Source organism: Streptopelia decaocto (assembly GCF_964273445.1).
Source record: "Streptopelia decaocto genome assembly, chromosome: 7".
In the NCBI taxonomy this organism is placed as follows: domain Eukaryota; kingdom Metazoa; phylum Chordata; class Aves; order Columbiformes; family Columbidae; genus Streptopelia; species Streptopelia decaocto.
The window spans coordinates 12050135-12072437 of NC_138661.1; the positions used below are offsets into that span (position 1 = coordinate 12050135).

The 22303-nt window shown below is 38.5% G+C and overlaps 1 protein-coding gene across 6 annotated transcripts in view; it reads right to left on the bottom strand.

Annotated features, from left to right (window-relative positions):
* Positions 1-4575: 4575 nt before the first annotated feature.
* WDR20 (WD repeat domain 20) overlaps positions 4576-22303 on the bottom strand; it is a 45329-nt gene continuing 27601 nt past the window's right edge. Inside the window, exons 2-5 of one of the 6 annotated variants that reach the window (XR_014184516.1) lie at positions 22058-22240; positions 16502-17779; positions 6530-11648; positions 4576-5540 (exon numbers count right to left, since the gene is read on the bottom strand). Coding sequence is in view for 3 of the 6 variants with exons in the window: in XM_082057396.1 (XP_081913522.1) it covers positions 5487-5540; positions 16502-17779; positions 22058-22240 (1515 nt within the window). In the remaining 3 variants the exon portion in view is untranslated. Of the gene's footprint in view, positions 11649-13690; positions 17780-22057; positions 22241-22303 lie in introns of those variants that run through there. The other 5 variants (XR_014184517.1, XR_014184518.1, XM_082057396.1 and 2 more) reach the window with 5 other exon arrangements.

The following is a 22303-nucleotide window of genomic DNA, read 5'->3' on the forward strand; positions in this document are numbered from 1 at the left end:
CCTAGGGACACGGTTTAGTGCTACAGTTTGCTTATGGTTGGACTCGATGATCCTGAGGGTCTCTTCCAACCAAAACGATTCTATGAAAATTTAGTAATAGTTTTATTCAAACCATTGATCTTAATCAAGAATTTTTAGTGACTGATATTGCAGCAAGTTGCTTAGAGGGCATGTATCTTACCGTGTTTCAGAAATGTTGCACACACAGATCAGTAACAATTTAACATAATGTTACTGTATTCTAGTCCTATAAAAGGTAGGAATTAAAAGGCAGCATATTTATCTTACTTCGAAAGAATAGCTATTGTAGTTTGATACCAATGATTTTAAAACTCCCAAGATCTCCTAAAAAGTTGCAATAATAATTCTGCAATACTTAAATTTGGTGATGTGTTACAAAACAGTTCTGCTATTTAAAAAACAAATGAGTGTGCAAGTCGTACTTAGCTTGGGGTTTAAATAAATATCTTCTGCCTACCAAGTATGTGTGCAAGACACGTTTTGCAAATAACTTTTAAAATAGTTCCAAAAGTTACTCTGCTCATAAGTGGGAAGTGATCAACTCTTTTTCAAGTAACCAAACAGCTCTGGGATTGCTGCTGCTGTTCAAAATCTGCTGTGCAACCAACAAGTGAAAAGCAGGCAGGGAGGAGGCGGCAGCAACGGGCAGGTTGGTTCGGCACTACGAAAAAACACTGTGGGGAGCAGATCACGTTAAAGTCACTAAGCCAACCCCTAAGCAACAATTTGAGATTGAAGCTCGAAATTCAGGCAAACTAATTATTCTAATCTGTTAAGATGCAGCTCAAACAATGCAGTAAAATACATATTAAGATTTTATAAAAATACTAGCCCAATATGCTCTCAGCTCTCCTGAGATTTTATTAGGCTACGCATTTGTGAAAATAATTATTCTTCTCACTCAATTAGAGGTTATCCAATACATGGCTTTTTTATTGTGTTGTTGATTCATTGTTTTTTTGGTCATCTCAGCACTTGCAGGATTCTGTTGTGATGGCATTAAAGCCTATTCCTTGTTCTACCGTGCAGCTGCCAGATAACTCCAAGCACACCCAATTCCACACTGTAGCTTTCCATTGTGGGGAAGCTCATAAGACTCAAGTTCCTTATGAATCCTTTTGAGATCTACTGCTTAAAAGCACTTGTCTATACTATGTTTATTTCTTGTTTTGAAGAAGGTATTTTCACACTGTACTGAGAATCAACATGACATTTACTAGCAGATTTTTTTTTAAATGTGAAAATATTAGCATGCTAAATGTTTGTGGTACAAATTGTGGGAGTAATTTGTTAGTGTCAATTTAAATTTGACTATCCCAGTTGAATATCTTGCACCTGCATCACAGCCTACTGTACCTTTACTCATTTTATTCCATTTCTTCATAGCAAACTTTCAGAATCTCATTAACAGAAAAAACATCCCAGCCCTGGCAAGAACTCCTGTAAAATGAGGCTGTAGCACACGAACAAGGCTCTGCAGGGAACCCTGTATCGCTGCCAGTTGCCTGATGTGTGCCAGAGGAGTAGTTCTCTTACTAGGACTGAACAAATACATAAGCAGAGGTTTATTGGAGGAAGTATCCTATACCAGCAGAGTGAGAACATCATTGTAAAGGGAGAATTAAACAGCAGAACATAACGGTTCTGCTCTTCTTATTTTATTGGAACTTATACTAGAGGGATGTTGTCCTTGCCTCCAGTCCTAAGCAGAAAATGTGCTCCTGACAATGGTACCTGCAAGTGTGGGACACACACACATAAAGGCAGAGTGACTGGTTTTACTGCTCTGTTACACTTAATCATCTCCCCACTTCCTCATGCTTTCACATTAGCAGCTCATACTTATAGAACAGGTAGAGAACAATACGGTAATGCAGTATTTGTTTGAATACCTAGCATAGGTTTATATATATATATATATATATACACACACCTAGCATAGGTTTATATTTATAAAAGGTGTGATGCTGAGCTTTGGAAATGGAAATAAGGAGTGCAGCTCCACAGACAACACAGCGTAACCATACCCTTCAATTTCTTACCTTTGGAACTCAGAACAAAAGGTGCCATGAGCTTATTCTTCCAGAGAGGAAGATGGTGAGTTGCTTGGGGCTAACATAGTTGAGCATGGCATGCAGCAGTAAAAGTGCTAGTCTAAAAATAGGTAACTTACTTTATCTGAGGGATTTTGCTCTCTGCAGTTATTAATTTCTTACAAGATTAAAAAGAGAAAAAAAAGGTCAAATCCTGCTACCCACATTTGTCTGATCATGCAGACCCAGCACTCTCTTACCCAGCATTATACAGCAGGCTACAGCTCATATTATCAAGAGGACGTTCCTGATGGAGATGTGTTAACTGTCTTGGTAGCTTCCCATAAGCTTTTTCTGGAAACACCAAACCTCAGATGCTGAAGTTTAAATATTTCAACTAAAAAAAAAAATAAAATCCCTCAGATCGTGTACGTGCAAGATACTTGCCTGGTTTTGGAAGTGCTATTTGCAACCATTTGCTTCTGTAATTAATTTATCAGGTAGGTAATTATTCATACACCAGGAAAGCAGTTGTTCTTTTGAAAAAGGATTAAGTCAGAATTTTTGGTAAGTTTTAACTTGGGGAGAAAAGCCATCAGAGTAGTATCTTGGATGTCATCAGTAATTCTCTCTCGTGTACTGTGTATCTGGGGCTGTCAGGCTGTTATAATGAAAAAAGCAATTTCACATTCAGCAGATGATTTTTTGCTATGAAAATTGGAAATCTGAAGTGAAGGACCACATTGGAATGTTTGCTTCATTTATTTTATGCTTTCAAGTGGATCTTACACTGTTTGGCACAAACAGTGCTGCACGGGCCTTTGTTTCATTACAAGCTCTTTGCCGTTACACTCTGGAGGCAGCTCACACTTTGGCTCTTGGATCAGTAGGGAAACTTAACTTTTCCCACCTGCTTTATAGTTAAAATATACTCAACTTTAAACTACAAGTGTTCTTTCTACCCTCATTCATCCACCTAAATTCCATATTGAGATGATCTGTGTTCCACTCACTTTTATTTTTTTTTAACGTAGTAGGAAGAAATTATTTATTAAGAGCTGTATCTATACTAGAAAACTCCCAAGTTCTTTCCAGGTAAGTTATTAGTATCCCTTTTCTTCCTAAAATATTTTCTTTTCCTATGGAATAAAGGGTGGGATGGGCAGTTCAAGCTTCTCAGTGATTCCCTAATAGTAAAGAAGCAGATAAGAAAAAACCCCCACATACACTGCTTGTGTGCTGTTTAACTGTGACCTGTAGCAGGGACACACTCTGCACACAGATATGCAAGTAGCTGCTGTTATTAGCCCAGTGTTGGATCCTACGGTCCTTTCCATACTGGTTTTGTGTTTTTCCAGCTGAAGGAAGTGTATATATATTTTCTCAACTGTTTCATTTTGACTCGGACCATATGAAGCACTTTTTATACAAAAGAAGTCTACAGGGAGATAACTACACTAGTTTTCAGTGATGAGGTTTATCTGTATTTTAACAGTTAAACCTGCTATGTTAATAAAACTTCTGAACAATAATCCTGCTCAGTTGTATTTTCCCCATTCATCGTATTTTAGAACGTAAGCAGATAAGAATTGTAAAGTACAGCTCCCATCTTTAATGTAGACAAACTAAATGCCACCTTTTAAACTCACCTGGCAGTTTTCTACACGCCAGCTGCATTACTAAAAAAAGACCAAGTTGCAAGTAGCCACTGCGGTTGTTTCACCTGAATTTTTCACTTATTTCCTGAAAAAAGTAACTTCTCGTGTCTGAAAATGTCTATAATCCACTTGCAATGTAAGGAGTTGTACCCAGCCGTATCCTTGTGAGGCTGGAAGGGCAGCCCCGCGTGCCCGGGGTCCAGCGGCCGCGCGCTCGGGCGAGTTCCCCCGCCCGGGCCAGTGGCCTCTGTCCCCGCCACCCCCGTGATTCAGCCCAAGCCTCAGCCCCTGCTGCTGCACAGGGCCCAGGCCTGGGGGATGCTTCTGCCATTCTGGGGCTTGACACGAAGCTACAGCTTCTGGGGGTTCTTTAATCTTTAGGAGAACTGAAAACAATTCATGTGTTCTGTTGCTGAGTGCTGAAAAATACCGTGTGTTCGGACAAGCAGCGTGAAACTGTACACAGAGATAGATCTATCTCCGTAACGCTTAGTTTAAGAGCGTGGAATTATAAACGAGATGCTGGATTTAAGACAAGTTGTCTCAGAAATGCGTCTACTCCAATCAGTTGACCTAATTTTGGGTTGTCAAGTCAAAGTGTGGACATTTACCACTGCTGGAGCTCCTGAGACAAATATACGGGACTATGTGATTACAAAATCCTTGCCCTGCAAAGGTGTCTGTGAGCTTTCCACTGTATGATGTATTTAGAGATAAACCGTTAAGAATGAGAACAGAACAATGTTATTTCACTTTCCTAATTGACGTTTGACTATATTAAATATGAAGGAATATTCCAGATGAGATATGTTTGAAAGGAATTTGTTCTACAAAGTTTAGATTATATTTTTGTACCAAACATTTAATTCAACAAAGGATTGATTACATTTAAAGTGATGGAATTTGAACAGAAAGTAAACAAAATGCATATTCAAGATAGTTTAATATGTATTTTCTGAATTAGAAATATCACTTTCTTAAATGAATGAGAATTGCTAGTGTAATGATCCATTACTCCCCTCCCCCATCACTGAATTACATTATTTATACATATAATACAGAGCCGATTGCAGTTGGAAACAACAATATTAAAATAAATGTTTAATAGATACAAAGGTTCTTTTCTCCACAACATAGTTTTTCTGGTGTCTGGACACCAACTTTAAAGTAATTCTCTATTAGCATTAAACTATTTAAGTGCAAAACAAGTTTGTTTTAAAAATCTATGATTGCAGCATCCATCTTCCTGAATAACATTTTGAAGCCAGAAAGTAATGACTTTCATTTGCCATGAGTGCATTCCAGGCTCTCTTCTAGCCATCTCTGGTTAAAAAAATCAGTGCAAAATAAACAATGGTGAAGTACTAGTTTAACCATTGAACTTACTTGAATTTAAGAAACATACTTTATTTTACACTATATATATATATATAACTTTTATTTATATATTTATAGCGAGAGATTAAATTACACTGGACTTGAAAAGTATAAAGAAAACCAAAAATGTTACTTTTTTTTCTGCAGCACCAAAGGAAGCATTTTAAATCTTTTTTAAAACGAAAACTCTTCCTTGGGTGAGCAGCCTAGCAGTATTAGCTGTAATAAGAACTCATTACATTATTCCTTTGCAAATTACTATGTGATTCACATAACTCCATGTTTACACTCTACCACATTAGAATTTGTGATGCTCTTTGCCTGAAGAACAGCTCCTGGTTCCACTGTCATTACTTCTTGTCCTGCGTTCAGAGGTTTGCTAGCAGTAGTGTGCTGGCTATACTACAGTTCCACTTGGAGAATTGGCCTGGTTTTGGGATGACAATAAACCCTGCAAACAAAGCAGTTTACATTAATCCAGCAAGAGAACCTGACATTGATTTTATAAAGTTCTTAGCCTGAAGCTAAAATGAGTACAATTTATTTTTACCATCACTTGCTTACTTGAGACATCAGCACCGTCTTTCCTACAACAAATCTAAGCCACTACTGTATCGGTCAAGCAGCACAAAAGAGCTTTCAGTAAGTAAGGAAGCGTGTGCGTTTCGGACACACGATGAATCTGATCCCAGCATTTGATTTAATCTACCTTACATTCTGAGTCATTGTGAACTGTGAAACTTTAAAAATCATACACCAAAAATGTGATCAGCATTTTATTAGGGTAGCAACAAACAAACCCGTTCCAATATTAACAAGTTTGACACCTAACCTGATACAGGAAAACGCTCTGATCTCTTATATGCTCTTGAATATCACAAGCTTTGAATAGAAAAATAGATTATCTAATCAAATATTTATTTTGGTAATTTTATAAGAGAATGAAATGCTGAGCAAGAGTTCAGTAAAGATTTCCCATCGCAATTTAAGCTTGCATTCAGGAAAACCTTTTTTCCACCAGCTCATTTAACTGTGTCACCGGTCAAATAAAATGAGGCTCACTTCATTTCAGACGTAATCCCGCGACTGCACAGCACCACGTGCTAGACAGAGGCTGCTGCTCTGGATTAAGGCAACTACACCTTACAGACAGACACCAATGGATAGATCCCATTTCGCATTTACATAGAGAAGCCCCTTTTTAATCATTCACATAAAATCATGTATCAGACTTATGTAGGAAAAGCTTAATATCAAAATACAATTTAGTCTTCTTGCAAAGGTTGGTATTTAATTTTAACAAGCGCCAGCGGGCTGAGGAGCATGAGAGCAGCTAAGCTGGAAGCACAAACGAGTTTCCCGGTGCGACTCCTCACCACGTAGGCACAATAAATGCACTTTTAGCGCTTCCTCTGAACAGCCACCATCACAGGTTCTTACCTCACAACTAAGATCCTGTGACTCAGATCCATCAAACTAGACAGGCTCAGGCAGCAATTAGCACAATGGAGAATTAGGTCCCATCTTCAGAATCTACAGGAGCTCTTTCTTGCTTGGATCCAGGAGCTGGAAGGTCACGGCTGATGGAAGGAAACCCTGACCAGCGAGGGCACAGGTGGAAGGAGGGCTGGACCGGCTGCGTTTCTACTAAAACCATAGTTCTTCTTTGTAAAAAACATCTACCAGCTCAGACATGTGATGAACATTTGTAGGATTTATAGCAGACGGTGTGTGTGTATGTATACGCACATGCACACATTTTATATCACGTTTATATATAAGTTACGTGGCACAATTTGGTGCTCTCGACAGATCACACCTGCAAGAAGTGGAACACTTTATTTTTGACCTGTTTATGTCGTGGATATCTGATTCAAACACGGCTGAGGTAGAGACTGGAGTGGGTTGGTCTTTAAACCTGATGAACGTTCAGGATGTGCAAAGATCCTGCATATTTCATGAGAAGAGAACAAGAAGTTTCCTAGTTATTAGTTACGGAACAGATGGTGAAGACAGAATTTTAGAGAAAACAACGGAAGCACTTCTGAAAATTTTTACCAAGAAAGTTGTGTTCTATAGTGACGAAGATGAATCAGAACTCTATAGTTCATTACCAAAGCATTCTGCAGAAGTCTGTTAAATCCAGCAGCAACTGGAAGGCCTTTCTTGCCAGAAAATTGCATCCACCAAACAACTTGCAAGCACCCTGGAAAAAGGCATCCAGAGGTATTATTTTCAGCCTTTAATAAATCAGTGATCCAAACTGTTCATATGCAAATAGGTGCTTTATCAGCACACAGAAAGTACTAGGGATGGCATAATACGAAGTGGTTTTCAGCAGGCTCATAACCACGCTCTACGGATGAAGAGAGATGAGCGCTGTTCTAGTATCGATTCACACTGTCATCTAACCAATTGTTGGGAAGCAAAGTGAAGAGTCATTCATTTCCCTACAACCCCTCTAGAAACAAGCAGCACGTACAGAAATTCAGTGCGGTGCCTTGTTCCCTGTGAACTGCCAGACCCTCTGGAATTCAAGTTCCAAGACTGGGAACAAGGAGTCGCTCAGTCCTGCATTGGTCTCCCAGGCACAAACGCTCCCTGCTTTGAAAAGCACGAGCGCAGTGCAGGTGGCTCCAAGGAACTCGATACTCAGAGCTCCTTATATTTCAATCCTTGCTCTGAATTAGCTCTGTAACTCCGAGCAGGCGAGCCAGAGGAACAGCAAAGCGGGAAGAAGCTCAACATCGATATCCTTGTGCTACTGCAAAGAGACATTTCAAAAACTTTGCAGGTAGCGCCTTAAAACTTGACCAGGATATTCCAGAACTTCACTTTCGTGACAGAGATCAGAAATGTTATGAGTTCTTCCAAGTACTTTATGTCAGAAGACATCTTAGACCTTAGATGTTAATACACAAAAAGCAAGAATAAGAATTTGGGGATTAGGCACAGAAGTTTCACCTAAGTGGTGAGTGTTCTCAGTGGGTCTTGAGTAACAAAAAAGATTATATAGAATTTTGCCATTATTTCAGAGCCCTTCAAGCAAGGCCATTTAAGAAGCTCTGCTGGGTGTAACAGAGGATAAAGCCACATTAGAAACACAAGTGAGGGCTCAAAACCAGTTACAGTTTTGATACAAAAGTCACTCTATAAGAGTCTGATCTGTAATACAAACGGTGTGGGACTAGAGTATCTGTAAGCACATTCTCTGGGAATATTACAATGGATAAGGCTATGAAAAAATATAGAAAGCTCCTGCCTGTAAAAAAAAAGAATAAAGACATTAGACTTCAGTGCCTTCTGCGAGGAAACCACCCAGATTAGTCAACCAGGTGGTAAAAGAGGGAACAGAAGCTGCAGCAACTTAAAGCTGCGGAGTTTAACAGCCGGGACAGAAAATATGAACTGAGATGCGCCAGCTGCAGATGTGCTGTGCAGTACCGTGCATCAAGTTTAAGAACTAACAGATCATACTGAGCCAGCAGCAGAAACAAACAGAGAAACTGTTCAAATGTATGGAAATAAATGTAGCTTTTTATTAGTAGTAGCATTTTGTCAGCAGGTGGGTCTAGCAGGGGGTGGGAAATGGAACAGTCAGGAGTTTGGTGAAACAACCTTCATCAGCACCTCCGAGAGGGCCCTCCAAGCAGGTGCTACATCATCCGCCACCTTAGGAGACTCTCTGGGGCTGAAATGTGCAGCTTGGGCAGAGGCCGGAGCTGTTATTCTCAGGTCAGTCAGCAATGTGAGAGTATTGAACACAAACCGCACCCATTGCCAGGGCTGTTCCAAATATACGGGTTTTTTTCCAAATATATGAAACACAAGGTTTCACAACAGAAATTAATTATATGAAAGATCAGCAGGTAATTGCTGTATGAAAAAAAAAAAATCAGGATGATACTATTAAGTAGAAAAAAAGCCATCAGTAACTACTGAGTTAGTGTTTCCTTTGTACAAATCAGAACAGGATTAATTTGGAGCCAAAGATGCAGTCATATGTAGTTTCACTAATCTAGATAATAAACTGCAAATTTGGACACATGAGCCGGATATGGGAACATGAAACAGCTCAGCTGACCCTGGGTAACTTGCTGGATGTCCGAGCTCTGCACGGCTTTCCTGTTCTCTGCTTTGAAATTGAAAGGTAGAAAAAACAAAGCAAAGGGTCTAATGTAACAACCAACCAATGTAAAACAATGACAACCAACCAACAAAAACCAAACCAACCAACCAACCAACAAAAACCAACACCACGAACAACAAACCCATGGGGCATGTATAGTTTAAAAGGGCTCGTAGTACACTAATGCAATTAAGTCAGTTTTTAAAATAGCTGAATTAATGAATGCCTATACAAAAATGGCACTGATTTGTTAAAACATTTCTGCTATTGCCAGTAAATGAAATAATCAGAATTCATTATTTGAGGAATATTCCATGGGTTGTTTATTCTTGTCTAGAACTGAGATATTCCTGGTGTAATTTGAAAATGTAACCTGGACTGAGACCTTTGCTTGCCAAGAGTCCACAGTCCAATAGAGTATTGGAGAAATAATAATATGCTAAAACAGAATGATATTTTTCACATGTATAATTCTGCAGTCAGATCGGCCAAACTGGTTTTAAGATTTGCATGAACAAAATCTCCAACAGTTTCTTATCCAAATGAATCAGCATTTATTAGCATAAGCCTCTGAGCTCCATATACTCACTAAATCAGATATTAATCTCTAACGGAGTCATCATATTAATTAACTGAGAATGTTCAGGGAAGTGCCTGCTGAACATTCACATAACATACTGAAGAGAAATATTTTGTATGGGATTTGGGAGGATACAGCAAAGATACCTATCTTTACACAGTCTACACATTCCCTAAACAGACTTTGAAATACATTATTTGTCTTCCGTTTGTCTCCCCACCTTCTTTTATTTGTTCTAACAGTGTTACAGAAAAATAGGAATGTTTAAACCATTTGACACCAGATCTTGTAAAAGCCTGTAGGGGCATCAAGGAGGTTTCACTTGCAGCTTCTCTTCTGTGCAGATGAAGGAGTTTCTCTCCTCACAGACACTTATCACCATTTCACTCATTGTCGACAAACAGAAAACTGAAGGCTGCTAGAAAACCAGCCAGCTAAAGCTACCTAAAAGTCTGTCTAGGGGTACTGGGCAAGATGACTTCAAGACTAGTATATGACTGGCAAATGGAAGACATGCATGTTCAAGAGGGAAAAAAGATGCTTGTGTGTTGGGAAGCAGAAACCTGATCTGGCTTGAGCAATGGGACCTCAAGCTTCATTTAGGCAGCAAAGGCTCACGTGCTTAGAATGGTTGTTTCTCCAGCTTCCTCAGCCTATAAAAATCTGGAAGGTTTAAAATTTTCAGATTAGAAAATAAAGTTGAGATAAACCAGGGAGAACGTCAAAGAAAAGCATATGACTTAAGGCAACCCATTTGGGTTAGTTGTAAAAGAAGTGTGATCTCAGCTGGAGAAGGAATGAGCGAAATTAATTTGATAAGGTGGATCAGTCCCTATCTAAAAATCCAACTTCAAAGCCCGGAAAATAAAGTGATCATACAAGTTATTTCCTTGACAAGCTTGTGTAATGTTATTAAATAAAGACAAACAAGATTACACGTCCAAGATCCCAGACATCTTTTGCCCAAGTATCTTCTGTGGCCACAGAGCTCGTGGAGGTTTTGTTTGTGCTCACGCTGACTGCTGAGAGACTGGTTTGACCAACCATTCTTGCACCATTTGATATAACTGGATGTTCCCAGCAGCTTTCAGAACAGATTTCGTTTTGTTCCTGCATTGGCACTTGTTCTTAAACATACATACTTGTTACATATATAGACCACCATAGTGGTCAATCAATACCTTCTGAAGTACCAGAAAGTTCTCATGTTCACATAAGAAAGAATCCCCTCAGCTTTAGTCTACAGAGTATTTTTGCCTAAGAGACAAAGAGAGTCCTGCTTCAGTTGGACTGGGCCCAAAGTAACTGACTTTTTCAGTGAAATTTCTCAAAAGTGCCTTCGAAACACTGGAGCAAGTCTCATTTGCTTGGCGCCTTCACTGGTTAACACAGAACCACTGCTGTGAGGGTGACGCAATTCCTAGTCCACCAGATGGAAGGGCAACGTCTTAAGTCTTTGCCTAAACTGGTTCCAAGAAATTTTGCAACCAGTTTTAGACAAGTTTGGTTCTAGTTCAGACCAGTTTAGTTGTAGACTGGCCACAGCTTCTCTAGACAGAAAACACTTGAATCATCTGAGCGAGCCATGTCCAGAGGGCTGTGAGTTCAGCATTCGTTAGGCAAATGCCAAGATCCAGAGCTGGAACAAAGAACATTCCCTGCACCAGAGTCCATGGCGGAAAGAGCTCCTGTAGAGTCCTAGAAGGAACCACAACGCTCCGTCCCAGCTCCTGTTCGACAGGTAGGCAGAGAGAAGCCAGATACATCCATGTCCATGTTTTACTGAATCTGAGTTCAAGCAAGTTTGATAAGTGGTTTAATGAAGCATTCTATGTCATATTACTCTAGTCCTAAAAAATAAATATAATGAGACACAACCTTATCAGCAAGATTTAAACATCAAAACATATGCATCGTCTTGAGATGAAACGAAACATTTACTCAGAGCAGGTTACAGGATGCGATCAACTTCTTATTTTAAAAGATGGCAAGTTAACAGCTTTCGTTGTGGCCATTTGTTCAGCACAGTATGACAGCGTAAGACTACCTAAGGACTGCAAGATAAATTAAAACTCAAATGTGGAAAGGACTATTGAAAGTTATCTACATTTACAGTTCAATCACACATTTTTATTTAACATCAGTATACAGAGGACAACCCCAGCAAGTTATTTTGTAATGTCAAGTATTTAGTAAAGTTCTTCAGCTGTAACAGTGACAATAGAACAGCTAAAAATAAGCAGTATGAAACAAACATGATCTTCTTAAAATTATAAATATACCAACAATACTTCTTAAAGCTTAATTATTGCAACAGTTAAATTAACAATAGTTCATGTTAGAAAGGCTCTATGAAATTTATTCAAGTTGTCAAGAAATTAGATGGAAGTGTAAAAAGGAAATACATATGAATTTTACTTTTGATTTTCACTAAAGGTAGTCAATACAATTTTGTACAGTATCACCTAACACGTCAATCTTGAACAAACTCCAGTATACAGAATTCATAAAATGCAGAAAAAAATGGTTTAATCTTTACATGTAAATTGACAGTAAATTAACTGACACAAATTTTATTATTGTAACATAAGCAGGTCAGCATTTTAAATATTAATTTAGTAGCTTTATGTTGTTAAAGGGGCAGACACATACAGTCATTCCAAGTACATAATCAAATTTTAAGAGGTGATAATCCAGAACACGGGATTTCTAAAAAGTGTTTAGTAAAAGTCATGTTATTTCCTAATCCAGACATCCTCATCATAAAGCCTTTACAGGGTTATGATCTCTCCTGGCTTTACTGGAGCCACTAGTCACACCTCCTCACACACGCACACACACATACCTTGCTATAAATATCACACCAGTGTACTAGGTTTAAATTCCCCCTGATAATGCGGGTATGCTATGTGCAACTTTGCCATTATGCACATTACAGAAAGCTTCAAATTTTAGCATGGTAACCTGAAGTCATATAGCTGTGTTTCAGTTTTACTATAATCATCCCTGAAGTTTATACAGATACCGTATCACGTTGAAAGAAATCTATTTGATAGTACTTAAATACCAGCAATTGAACTTCAATTGTAATGATGAAATGCTCCTTTCCACTGAGGAAGAATTAGTATGTATAGCTGCTCATCTCACTCAAATATAGTACATGAATGTTTAAGTACTTTCACTAAAACAGAAGTCATACTAAAACATGATACTGTACTACAATTGTAGTTAACTAGAAAAATTCAAGGATGTTATAATTTAAGTCTAAGTTTTCCTGTACAATAAGTCAAATAAATAAATTCCATGTGCATTTGTTTTACAAAATGGTAGCATGTTTATCTTGCTAGGTTATACACGGCCATTTCACCTGCTCATACTGCCGGCCAATCTTACCTTGAGCTTCCTCACAAAGGAAACAACCCATCGGCAACTTCCATTTAGATAAAACGGAGTCCCTGTACAAGATGGTGAACACTTAATTCTAAAGTCAAACACAGAAATCACATAGATACTTCCTCTGATCATTAAGTTAAGAGAACACTTGTTTTGCATATCCAGGTCCCACTTTGGTTTTTCAGAGGTTTTGTGGATTTTTTTTTTTATGTAAATGCTTCTGCGGGTCATGTAATTCAGTTTGAAGTAGCTACGAAGACAGCACATGAAATTTACCTTGGAAATTTACTTGGTTCCCTTAAAATTATTTTTGTATGTTTTCAGATTCATGCAACAGCTCTACAATCGCATTTGGGTTTCCCCTCAGGGCCTGGGAAAGACAAGGAGGAGAGGCAGCAGCTCATTGTCGCCACATTGAGAAGAAAGTTCATACTCTTGTTAAGGCAACCTATTTTTCTCATCACCCTGAACTTTCTTCCACCAGAAACAGGCTAACACAGAGTAAAAAAAAAAATGAAACTAACGAACCCTGAGCCTCACTCACCTGGTTTCTAATTGAGTTTTGCCATTCACTTCACCTCACTCTGACTGGGAGTTGGTAAAAGAGCTGAGGAAGCGCAACGCAAGGATGGCAGATCCAGTGAGGAAACTCAAGGTATGATTATCCGCACACCGAAGCAGTAATTTGGGAAGCTTATAAACAGCTGGGACACTCAAAGCACTGTACAGCCCATAAGATTTCACAAGGATCACAGCTGAAGAGATATTTCTGGATTTTTTTTCCCGCTAAGCCCAGCCACAAAAGTGAAGAGAACTTGTCATACATTGTCCAATTATCCAGCGTGTCTTTTGAGGGCTGTTAAAAATGAGAGGCAAAGGTAGTGCTGGCCCAATGGAAATTCCATTAGACACTGCAAGCCTGCTTCAGTTTTCCATCCAATCCTTTCTCTAGGCTGACAGTGGCATGAATTTAATGAAGGCCTTTTGAGGCAATGATGGAAAAACCAGCAAGACTCAGAGGCTTTCACTCCAGAGTTGGCAGACAAAAAAGTGACGGAGTTTTAAGATCACTTGGGGACCCATATTTCAAAAGGAAGACTAGAAATAGCAGCTTTAAACCCCAGAGTAATGGAATAGCCTAGGATAAAACAGCTGGCGAAACAGAAATGAATGGTATATAACCCAGTAAGAAAGACATTACCATGAGTGTTTTATACTTTGACAATTTTCATTAAATAAAATTATTAAGTGCTTTCCTATAAACAAAAAAGATGCTCATCATGTCCTTCTGGCACAAATATTGTCCTATCAAAGCCCTGTAAACATGTCACCAAAATTTAGTTTTTACCAGCAGAGTGAGCTCACTAGAAATGCAAGTGAAAACAGAAGAACAAATTCATTGAAAATTTCTAAGTAAATACTTCCTAAACAATATGGCATTTACATCAGTGTGCAATATATTAATTTTGAAAATGATAACTCAGTATGAAAATTACTTACCTGTAATTAAAGTTTTCCATATTGGCCAATACATAAATCCTGATTTTTGGTACTGCATACTTTATCTCTGAAATATTTGAAATGTCATATTCCAAATCAAAGTCAATACACAAAAATATTTAAGTTATCCCCACTCTAACAAAACCCACCTCAGCCACTGAAAATCAATTTAACAGCGTAGTGTTCAGTTGTATGCAAAGGGGTTTTAGAACAAAAAGAAAATATAGGTCACAACAGAAATCTGAGGCACTGCTGTACACGTATAAAGTTAATTCATAAGACATGTGAATTGCACTGAGTCACAGAAGCCATAACTGCTTTAGTATTTTCACTTAGGACAAACATTTTAAATAGGTTAGTGTTTTGGGGGTGCTTGCTTTTTCTTTTTTTCCCTCTCCTTAAATTACGGCTGGATCTGTAGTTCTCATGCAAAAAAAACTTTTAGGTAATACTCTCCTCCCTTCTTCCCAGGAAAGGGTTTACAAGTCTTAGTTTTAGATTCAACCTTTAAGTGAGCATTAAGATGCGGAGCAGACATTGCTCTCTGTGTTGTGGCAAATTTGATAACAAACCCTTCATTATACAAACACTTTTAAGAAAAATTATTCAGCTTAACTTAAAAGCTTATGGCAATGAAGATGTGGTATATAAATAAATACAGTACCTCCACTTCGAAAGTCAGGTTTATGAACTAAATGGTTATCACCTAATGACCATCAGATTTTTATTTAGGTTGTCCAATGTGGCAATATGCAGGTGTTACCAGACTATTTCTTTTTCTTTAGGTGGTAACCTACATTCCATTTCAGAAATTTTCACAAAAATAATGGTCCTTTTTGCTAGATTAACTCTGGTAATGTTTTCATAGCTATATTACTTTACAATGTTGCTGGCCAACAAAGCTATCATAGCACAAAGTACTTTTTAATAATATAATCACCACGTTTAGCTTCGTTGAAAACTTAGCCTTCTATACATTGGACAGAAGAGAAATAAAGTTTTATCTGTGTTCAAGTGCATTAACAACAAGAATTAAAATTAGTGATCTATTTTAAAGTAGGTTCAACTGATAGAACAGGTGCCACCAAAAAGCACGAGCTTGTTGATGACCAAATTGCCGAACAAAACTGAGTGACGTAACACTGAAGCTTCAAGAAAGCTTTGTGTGATTTTCCCTAACTTTACAAATACAGAGATCCAGACCTGGCTAAAATTAGAGTTCCTTGATAATACTGACTCACAATTTCAAAAGCATAAGCTACAGTCAGTAAAATCTGTGCATAAAATAGCTGATGTTTTAATAGGAAGTGGTCTGACATTAATGGCAGGCCACCACAGAAAAGTATGGAGGAATGAAACACTTTGGTTTTAATTTTTTCAGAGGCTCACATTTCTCATTAGACTTAAAAGCAGCAGCTTTTCATAAGCTACTCTCATTGGGAGCACGTGTTTTGTAGAAAACATTAGAAGGATTATAATTATTTTAGTGATTGACAGGTTTTACTTCAATTTTTACATAAATAGCTTTCACCATATTGTGGTTATGCTTAAGTATAAGAACACTGATCAATAGTTTAGATGCACAGTATTTATTTCTTCTGCTGGAAGGCAACTATACTTAATAATTGTATCCAAGACACTTCAAATCATTCAGAAATATGGCATGCAGTATCCAAAAGTATGGCTCTGAGGATTTTTTTTTTTACATTAAGCATAAAGAAATTTTATATTCAACATTCATTTATATTTCAAGAAAACTACCTATTCAGAGTTCTAGTTCTTTGATGCAGCATTAAGGATTAAAACTTACCACTTTACCAGGCCTTGCCCATGTGCAAATAAATCCCTCCTGACAAGCAGTGACTATACAGTCTTCAAGAAAAATTAACACAGTCAGTCTTTCATGTGCTATCTTTTTACAGATAAGAGGCTCTAACAAGGGAACATCTTCCATTCGGGGACAGAGAGGTGTTCCCAAAGTTTTAGCTGGGTCCGTTTTGGTTTTAGTAACTAGGTTCAGTTTGTCACTGCTCTTGCTAGATATATGTCCCATGCTATGATTTCTCTTGTGATCTTTTTCATGGTGTCTTTCCTTCCGATCGTGTAGCGATAAGGTTGCAAATTTACTAACGCCAGAAGCAATGGCACCATCCATGACGCTGCTTTTACTGCCAGCATTTGAGACTGCGGAGTGCGGAAGGCTGTTGGAGCGTGGAAGAGGAGGGGGTACAGAGTTTCCAGGTGTTGTGATACTGTTTCCGTTACTTCCCGGGTTAGTTCCACCACTTCCAGCAGGTGGACTTGTGGCATTCATGACATTTGTATGTGTCCTTGCTCTTGAGAGGGGTTGGTGGGGGAAGAGGATATCTTCTGTGAGATCCCACAAACAGAGCTGCGTGTCCTGGCCTACTGACCCAAATCTATACGTAACGCTTACTGGACGACTGTCCGTAGAGTTCCTTTTGGATAGCCTAGATTGTGTACTATTCGCTCGATCTCTGCCAAAATGAAGGTCTTGGAAATCCTCATCGCTTCCGCTAAATTCCATTGGGTCGCTCTCTTCTACACTAGTGGTATATGGATCAAACGCGACAACGCTGACCCACGATTTATGTCCGTGGCCTCTCGCTATTACTCGACAGTCCACAAAAGACCAAACTGTTACCAAGTCATCCTCTCCACCTGTCACTATGTATTTCCCATCGGGACTCCAACACACACAGAGCAGTCCTCCAAAGTAGCTTTTCATTGTACCATGCAATTCCACTGAATCAAAGTTAAACACACGAAGAAAACCATCCTGGCTCACACACGCCAAGAACTTCCCATCCGGGGAAAAGGCAAATTCATTCAGGGCACCCTCACCTACTGTCCATTTAAGCAGAGGGTTTCTTGTGGATTTACTCTTGCAAGTGTGAACTGCAAAACTTTCTCCTTGTTTAAGTAGCTGGTAGTGCGGGGCTGTGGTACCACAAGTGTGCTCCACGTTATACAAGTACATATTGCCACTGGAATGAGCTACTAGGAAAAGGCTTTCCGAACCTGGTACCCATTTTACACAGGTTACTCTGGACTTGTCTATTAGTCTCTGTGAAAAACAAAGAAGATACACATCAGAAAGTCTGAAAATGAACATTTTAATTATTAACTCTAAATCTGAGCTTACTGGGAAGGATGGGGAACAACACAACCAAGGTGAACTCAGCTTTCTAGAAAGGAGCTATGTTACTGTATTTGCAAAAACTTATCATCTTATCAGGCAGTGAAGAGGAAATTACTTTTAGACAACATGCTACCAAAGGTTATTATTAAGGTCCAATCACACTGCACAAAGAATAAACTTCAATCAAGCCAATCTGTTGTTATTAATCTAAAGGTAGTGTTCTTAGGTTTATTTTTCACTGTGAAGGTTGAAGAGCATGAAAAGGAAACAATCAAGAAAACACAGACAAGCTAAAGGGGAAAAAGCTGTTACTCATCTGTTCTACACAGGTTACAAATCTACAACAGTAAATTTAGGCTATGGTTTCATCTGAAATTGCAAATACAATCCATTCTCTGGAAAAAAAAAATAAAAAGGAGGCTTGAGGATGAGGAGCCTTTACCAGCTTTTACTGATTCAGGGAGCAAAAGCTACATCCACAGTGTCCCTGTTATCATGCGGCTGAAAAGTCAGTAGCTAAATGCACATGGTTCACCAAATTCAGAAGGCACAACATACTCTTCACCTTGGAATCCCCACCCTCCAATTACTTTTCATTCATTAGCCGAGAACCTGTCAATACTGTCAGTTACCACCTGATTAAGTAGCTTCCTTAATAGAAAAACATTTTAACAGAGTCCATCATTGCAAAAGAATGAACACACGTACTAAACAAACATTCCTGATCATAATGTCTTCAATGTTGTAAGAGCCAAGAGATAAAGTTTGACTTCTTGAATTTGTTAGCGTAGTTCTGATGGGCTTCTAAAACTTACCAAGTCAGCCATGGCACCACTGAACTGCAACTTGGAAACAATTCTTTACATGCACATTCAAGATTTGTATTTGGTATGGATTAACTACAGGCTGAAAGAAGAGCTGAGCTACACAAAAGGCAAGAATGCAAATACAAAGAACTACTAGAAGAAGTTACGAAAGCGTTAAAAAAAACAAAGCAGCAAAAAAATCCCCTAACCATCTTGCTATGCTCTTTATCACAAAAAAAAAACCCACCACACCCACAAACTACTGGATAATACATGGACTATTATCTATTCTAGGCCTGTGACTATCACTGGAAAGCAGCACCTTGTCATTGTAGACTATACTTTTGCACATACTTTTGCTGCTGCCAACCTCAGCGTAAGACCAGGAGACTCTTCTGTAATCTCTCATTGGTTAAATTAGCCATGTCATACTTGAAAGCCAAGAAATGTAACTTTGTTCATCAAATGCAGTAGTTTTAAAGTAACATATTCTTAGCCTCTCTTGCAAGATTTAAAACATATATCAGTGAACACATGACCAACTATCATTCACATCTCAGTAATGGTGATATCAGAAATATTAGACTGAAAGTTACCTGGTATATACCAAGGGAATGTGGACAGGGAACATCCGCCCTTGCTTTAGGCAACAGTCTTCTCCTTACAGAACTACTACTAATATGGCAACAAAGTGAAATTATCATACTTGCTTTCTCTACTGAAGCAGCTCAACGTGACATACAACCTCTACTCATTAGAGCAGATGCTCAACTTTTACACTAGAAATGGCATTTTAAGTCCATAATCATATTGGGTACATGACCTCAAACACTGTACCAAAATCCTGGTACAAGATTACTCCGATGGTTTTGGGAATAAGAAAATATCACCAATTTAATTCTCACACAGGTAGAAGGAACAGCACTGTTGATGCAGACTGATTCAGGCACGCAGTCACAAGCTGCATAGGATCACTCACCTAAGCCTTTCAAGACCCTATTGTCTTCTATATCAATAGAATTAAAAAAAAAAAAAAAGGAAGAGTAACAAGTTAGACTGCATTAATGCTATTGCATTTTCATTTCAAAATAACCTTCTGTGTCATAACAGGTTAAGTTATTTCACACATCACACGCGATTAAGTGCTACCCTGATTGCTTTATCACAGGTGATAGTCAAAACAGACTTGGGCTACCTGAATCACCAAATTACTAACAGGACACACGGTGAATTCTATTACCTCTATTGTTCCAGGACTAGTGCTAAATCTGTCAAAAGATGTAAATACTCATTTAGATCACCTCTGCCTATGAAGACATGTTTATTCTCAAACACCATCTAATCTCTAAATATATTCAAAACCTAACAGGCACCTTCATCTTGAAGCAAATGAACTCGCTCTAACATCGATGCTCACTAATGTTTCTCTGAAGTAGCTTTTAGATACAACGCAGAACTTCCAAACAAGTCCAGGACAAACTTCAATATTGTAATTGATACGACTAAAAATACGGAAAAGTTTTAGAATTGATTGCAACTGCAGATAAGATCAGTGTAGGAAGCAACAGTTTGTCATTTAACTCTAGCCTACTGTGCAGGTAGCTCTAGTAGCAGCGAGCAAATCCTTATGTTAGCTTTGTAGAAAATAGATCATCTCCACTGAACTGTCAAAGGATGTATTCCCAGCAGTGAAGTAATACTGGTTATAGCACAGAAAAAAAGACAATACTATCTAATGGAAAGTGACTTCAGTGTTTCCACGGTTTGTGAACTACCACAGGAGCTATTCAGCCTGCAATGCAGCTTTATGCTGTAGATACTGGACAGTAACCAGCATCAAGGCATGTACACATGCATTGGATCTTTATGTAAGTATTTCAGCAGAAGTTTTTCCTCAAAGTAACTACTGTTCATCTACAAGAGTGGGAACTGCTCTGTGATATAAAACTCTAGCTATTTACAGTATTTCTGCTCTCATTTGTAATACTTACACTATTATCACACAGTCAGAGTTGCACTTACACAAGTAACTCATATCCACATTGGCACTCCCAGGGGCAAAGTTGCACCAGTGACAAAGTTTAGGGTGTTCTGGTTTGGGGTGAGCTGTAGTTTTGGGGGGGGTGGGGGTGCTAGTGCAGGGGGAGGGGTGTTAGGACAATGCAAAAATGAACATTTCAGCGACTTAGAGGTTTCTACCAGAGTACTCCAGCACTGTTTCCCACTCAACACATGCAGAGAAAGAGAACAGGTGGGAAAAAGGCCAAGTAAGAAGAAAAACACCCCTCTTCTGATTTAGATGTAGCTACTTTTAGAAAGCTGAGGAGGAATTAGACAGTTCTAATTATAAAATATCCCCATTGAGAGCAATACTTCAATCTTCTTTGCACAGAGCAAGGCATCATCTCTCTAAGGTGGGAAAGATACGCTTGCTCAGTTTGAAAGCTGAGCAAGGCTTAGCTTCATCTGCAGAACTCTTACCCAGACTTGAAATTTCAAAAAAAGAGACACCTGAAAAGCTCTTTGCTATTATCCCCACAAAATTCACCTGCAGAAAAAAAAAAAAAAACAACACACCCAAAAAACCTAAACATACCCCTGCAAACTACCCAAATTCCTATAGCTTATCATCTGCAGAAAACGCTGTCTAAAGTCCTATCAGTTACCAGATTTCTTTCCTTGACAGCATCCAGATGCTTACCCTTCTAAGAATGCCAATACTACCAGAAAATCAGAGCCAGTGGTCTTGTAACTTGGCATTAGTCCCCCCCATACTACTCCCTTCTCTCTTTCTTTATTGCACAGCAACACAAAAAGCAGATGGAGAGTTTCTTCCAGGAACATAACACATCCAAGACCTAATAAGCCTTCGGCTTTTTTCTATGCAGCATTCAGCTTGATATCCCAGTTTTCCCCATGCAAGTCTTTAGTAATTCTTGATACAAACGGTTTCTGCTGTAACATCCTGACTATAAGGATTGGTATTTCTACCTTATTTACTATTTTCATCAGAATATGTTAATTACATAGGGGCTTAAAGGTTCTCTTGTTCATTCAGAACCAGAAGCTGCAGAAACAACTGACTATAGAGTATATGCAGCAACGTTTAGAATTGTAGACCTTTTTTCTATCAATTAATTGTCATTAACTCTAGTTACTGTATTACGCAAACTAGAAAGTCCTAATTCTTCATCTTAAGCCCCAAAAGATTTCTTCATGAATAACATTTCCATGTTATGCCAAGGTATGCCAAGCCAATGAAAGAGCTGAAAAACAAAGGTAGCAGTGGAATGATAATCTGTATAGGCAAACAGAGACATCTACAAAACTTCAATAATCTGGGATGTTTAATACCACAAATATATTTGCATGCAACAATGTTAAGATTTATACTTACTTCCTCATTAAATAATTTGCTAGTTTCTTTTTTAATAGGGTCTATAAGTTGGACCTGGCCTGCAGAGAAGCCCACTAGAAGAGACACACTTTCTGCTGTGGCTGTTAAGTGATTGAAGTCATGGCATGTAGGTTGTGTTCCTTTGTATATCCTTTTGTCTATTGGTTTACTCAAGTCTGCAGCCTGCAAAAAGAGCAAACAGATTTAAGACAGTTTATCACAATGTGTGCACATAACCAGTTCTAT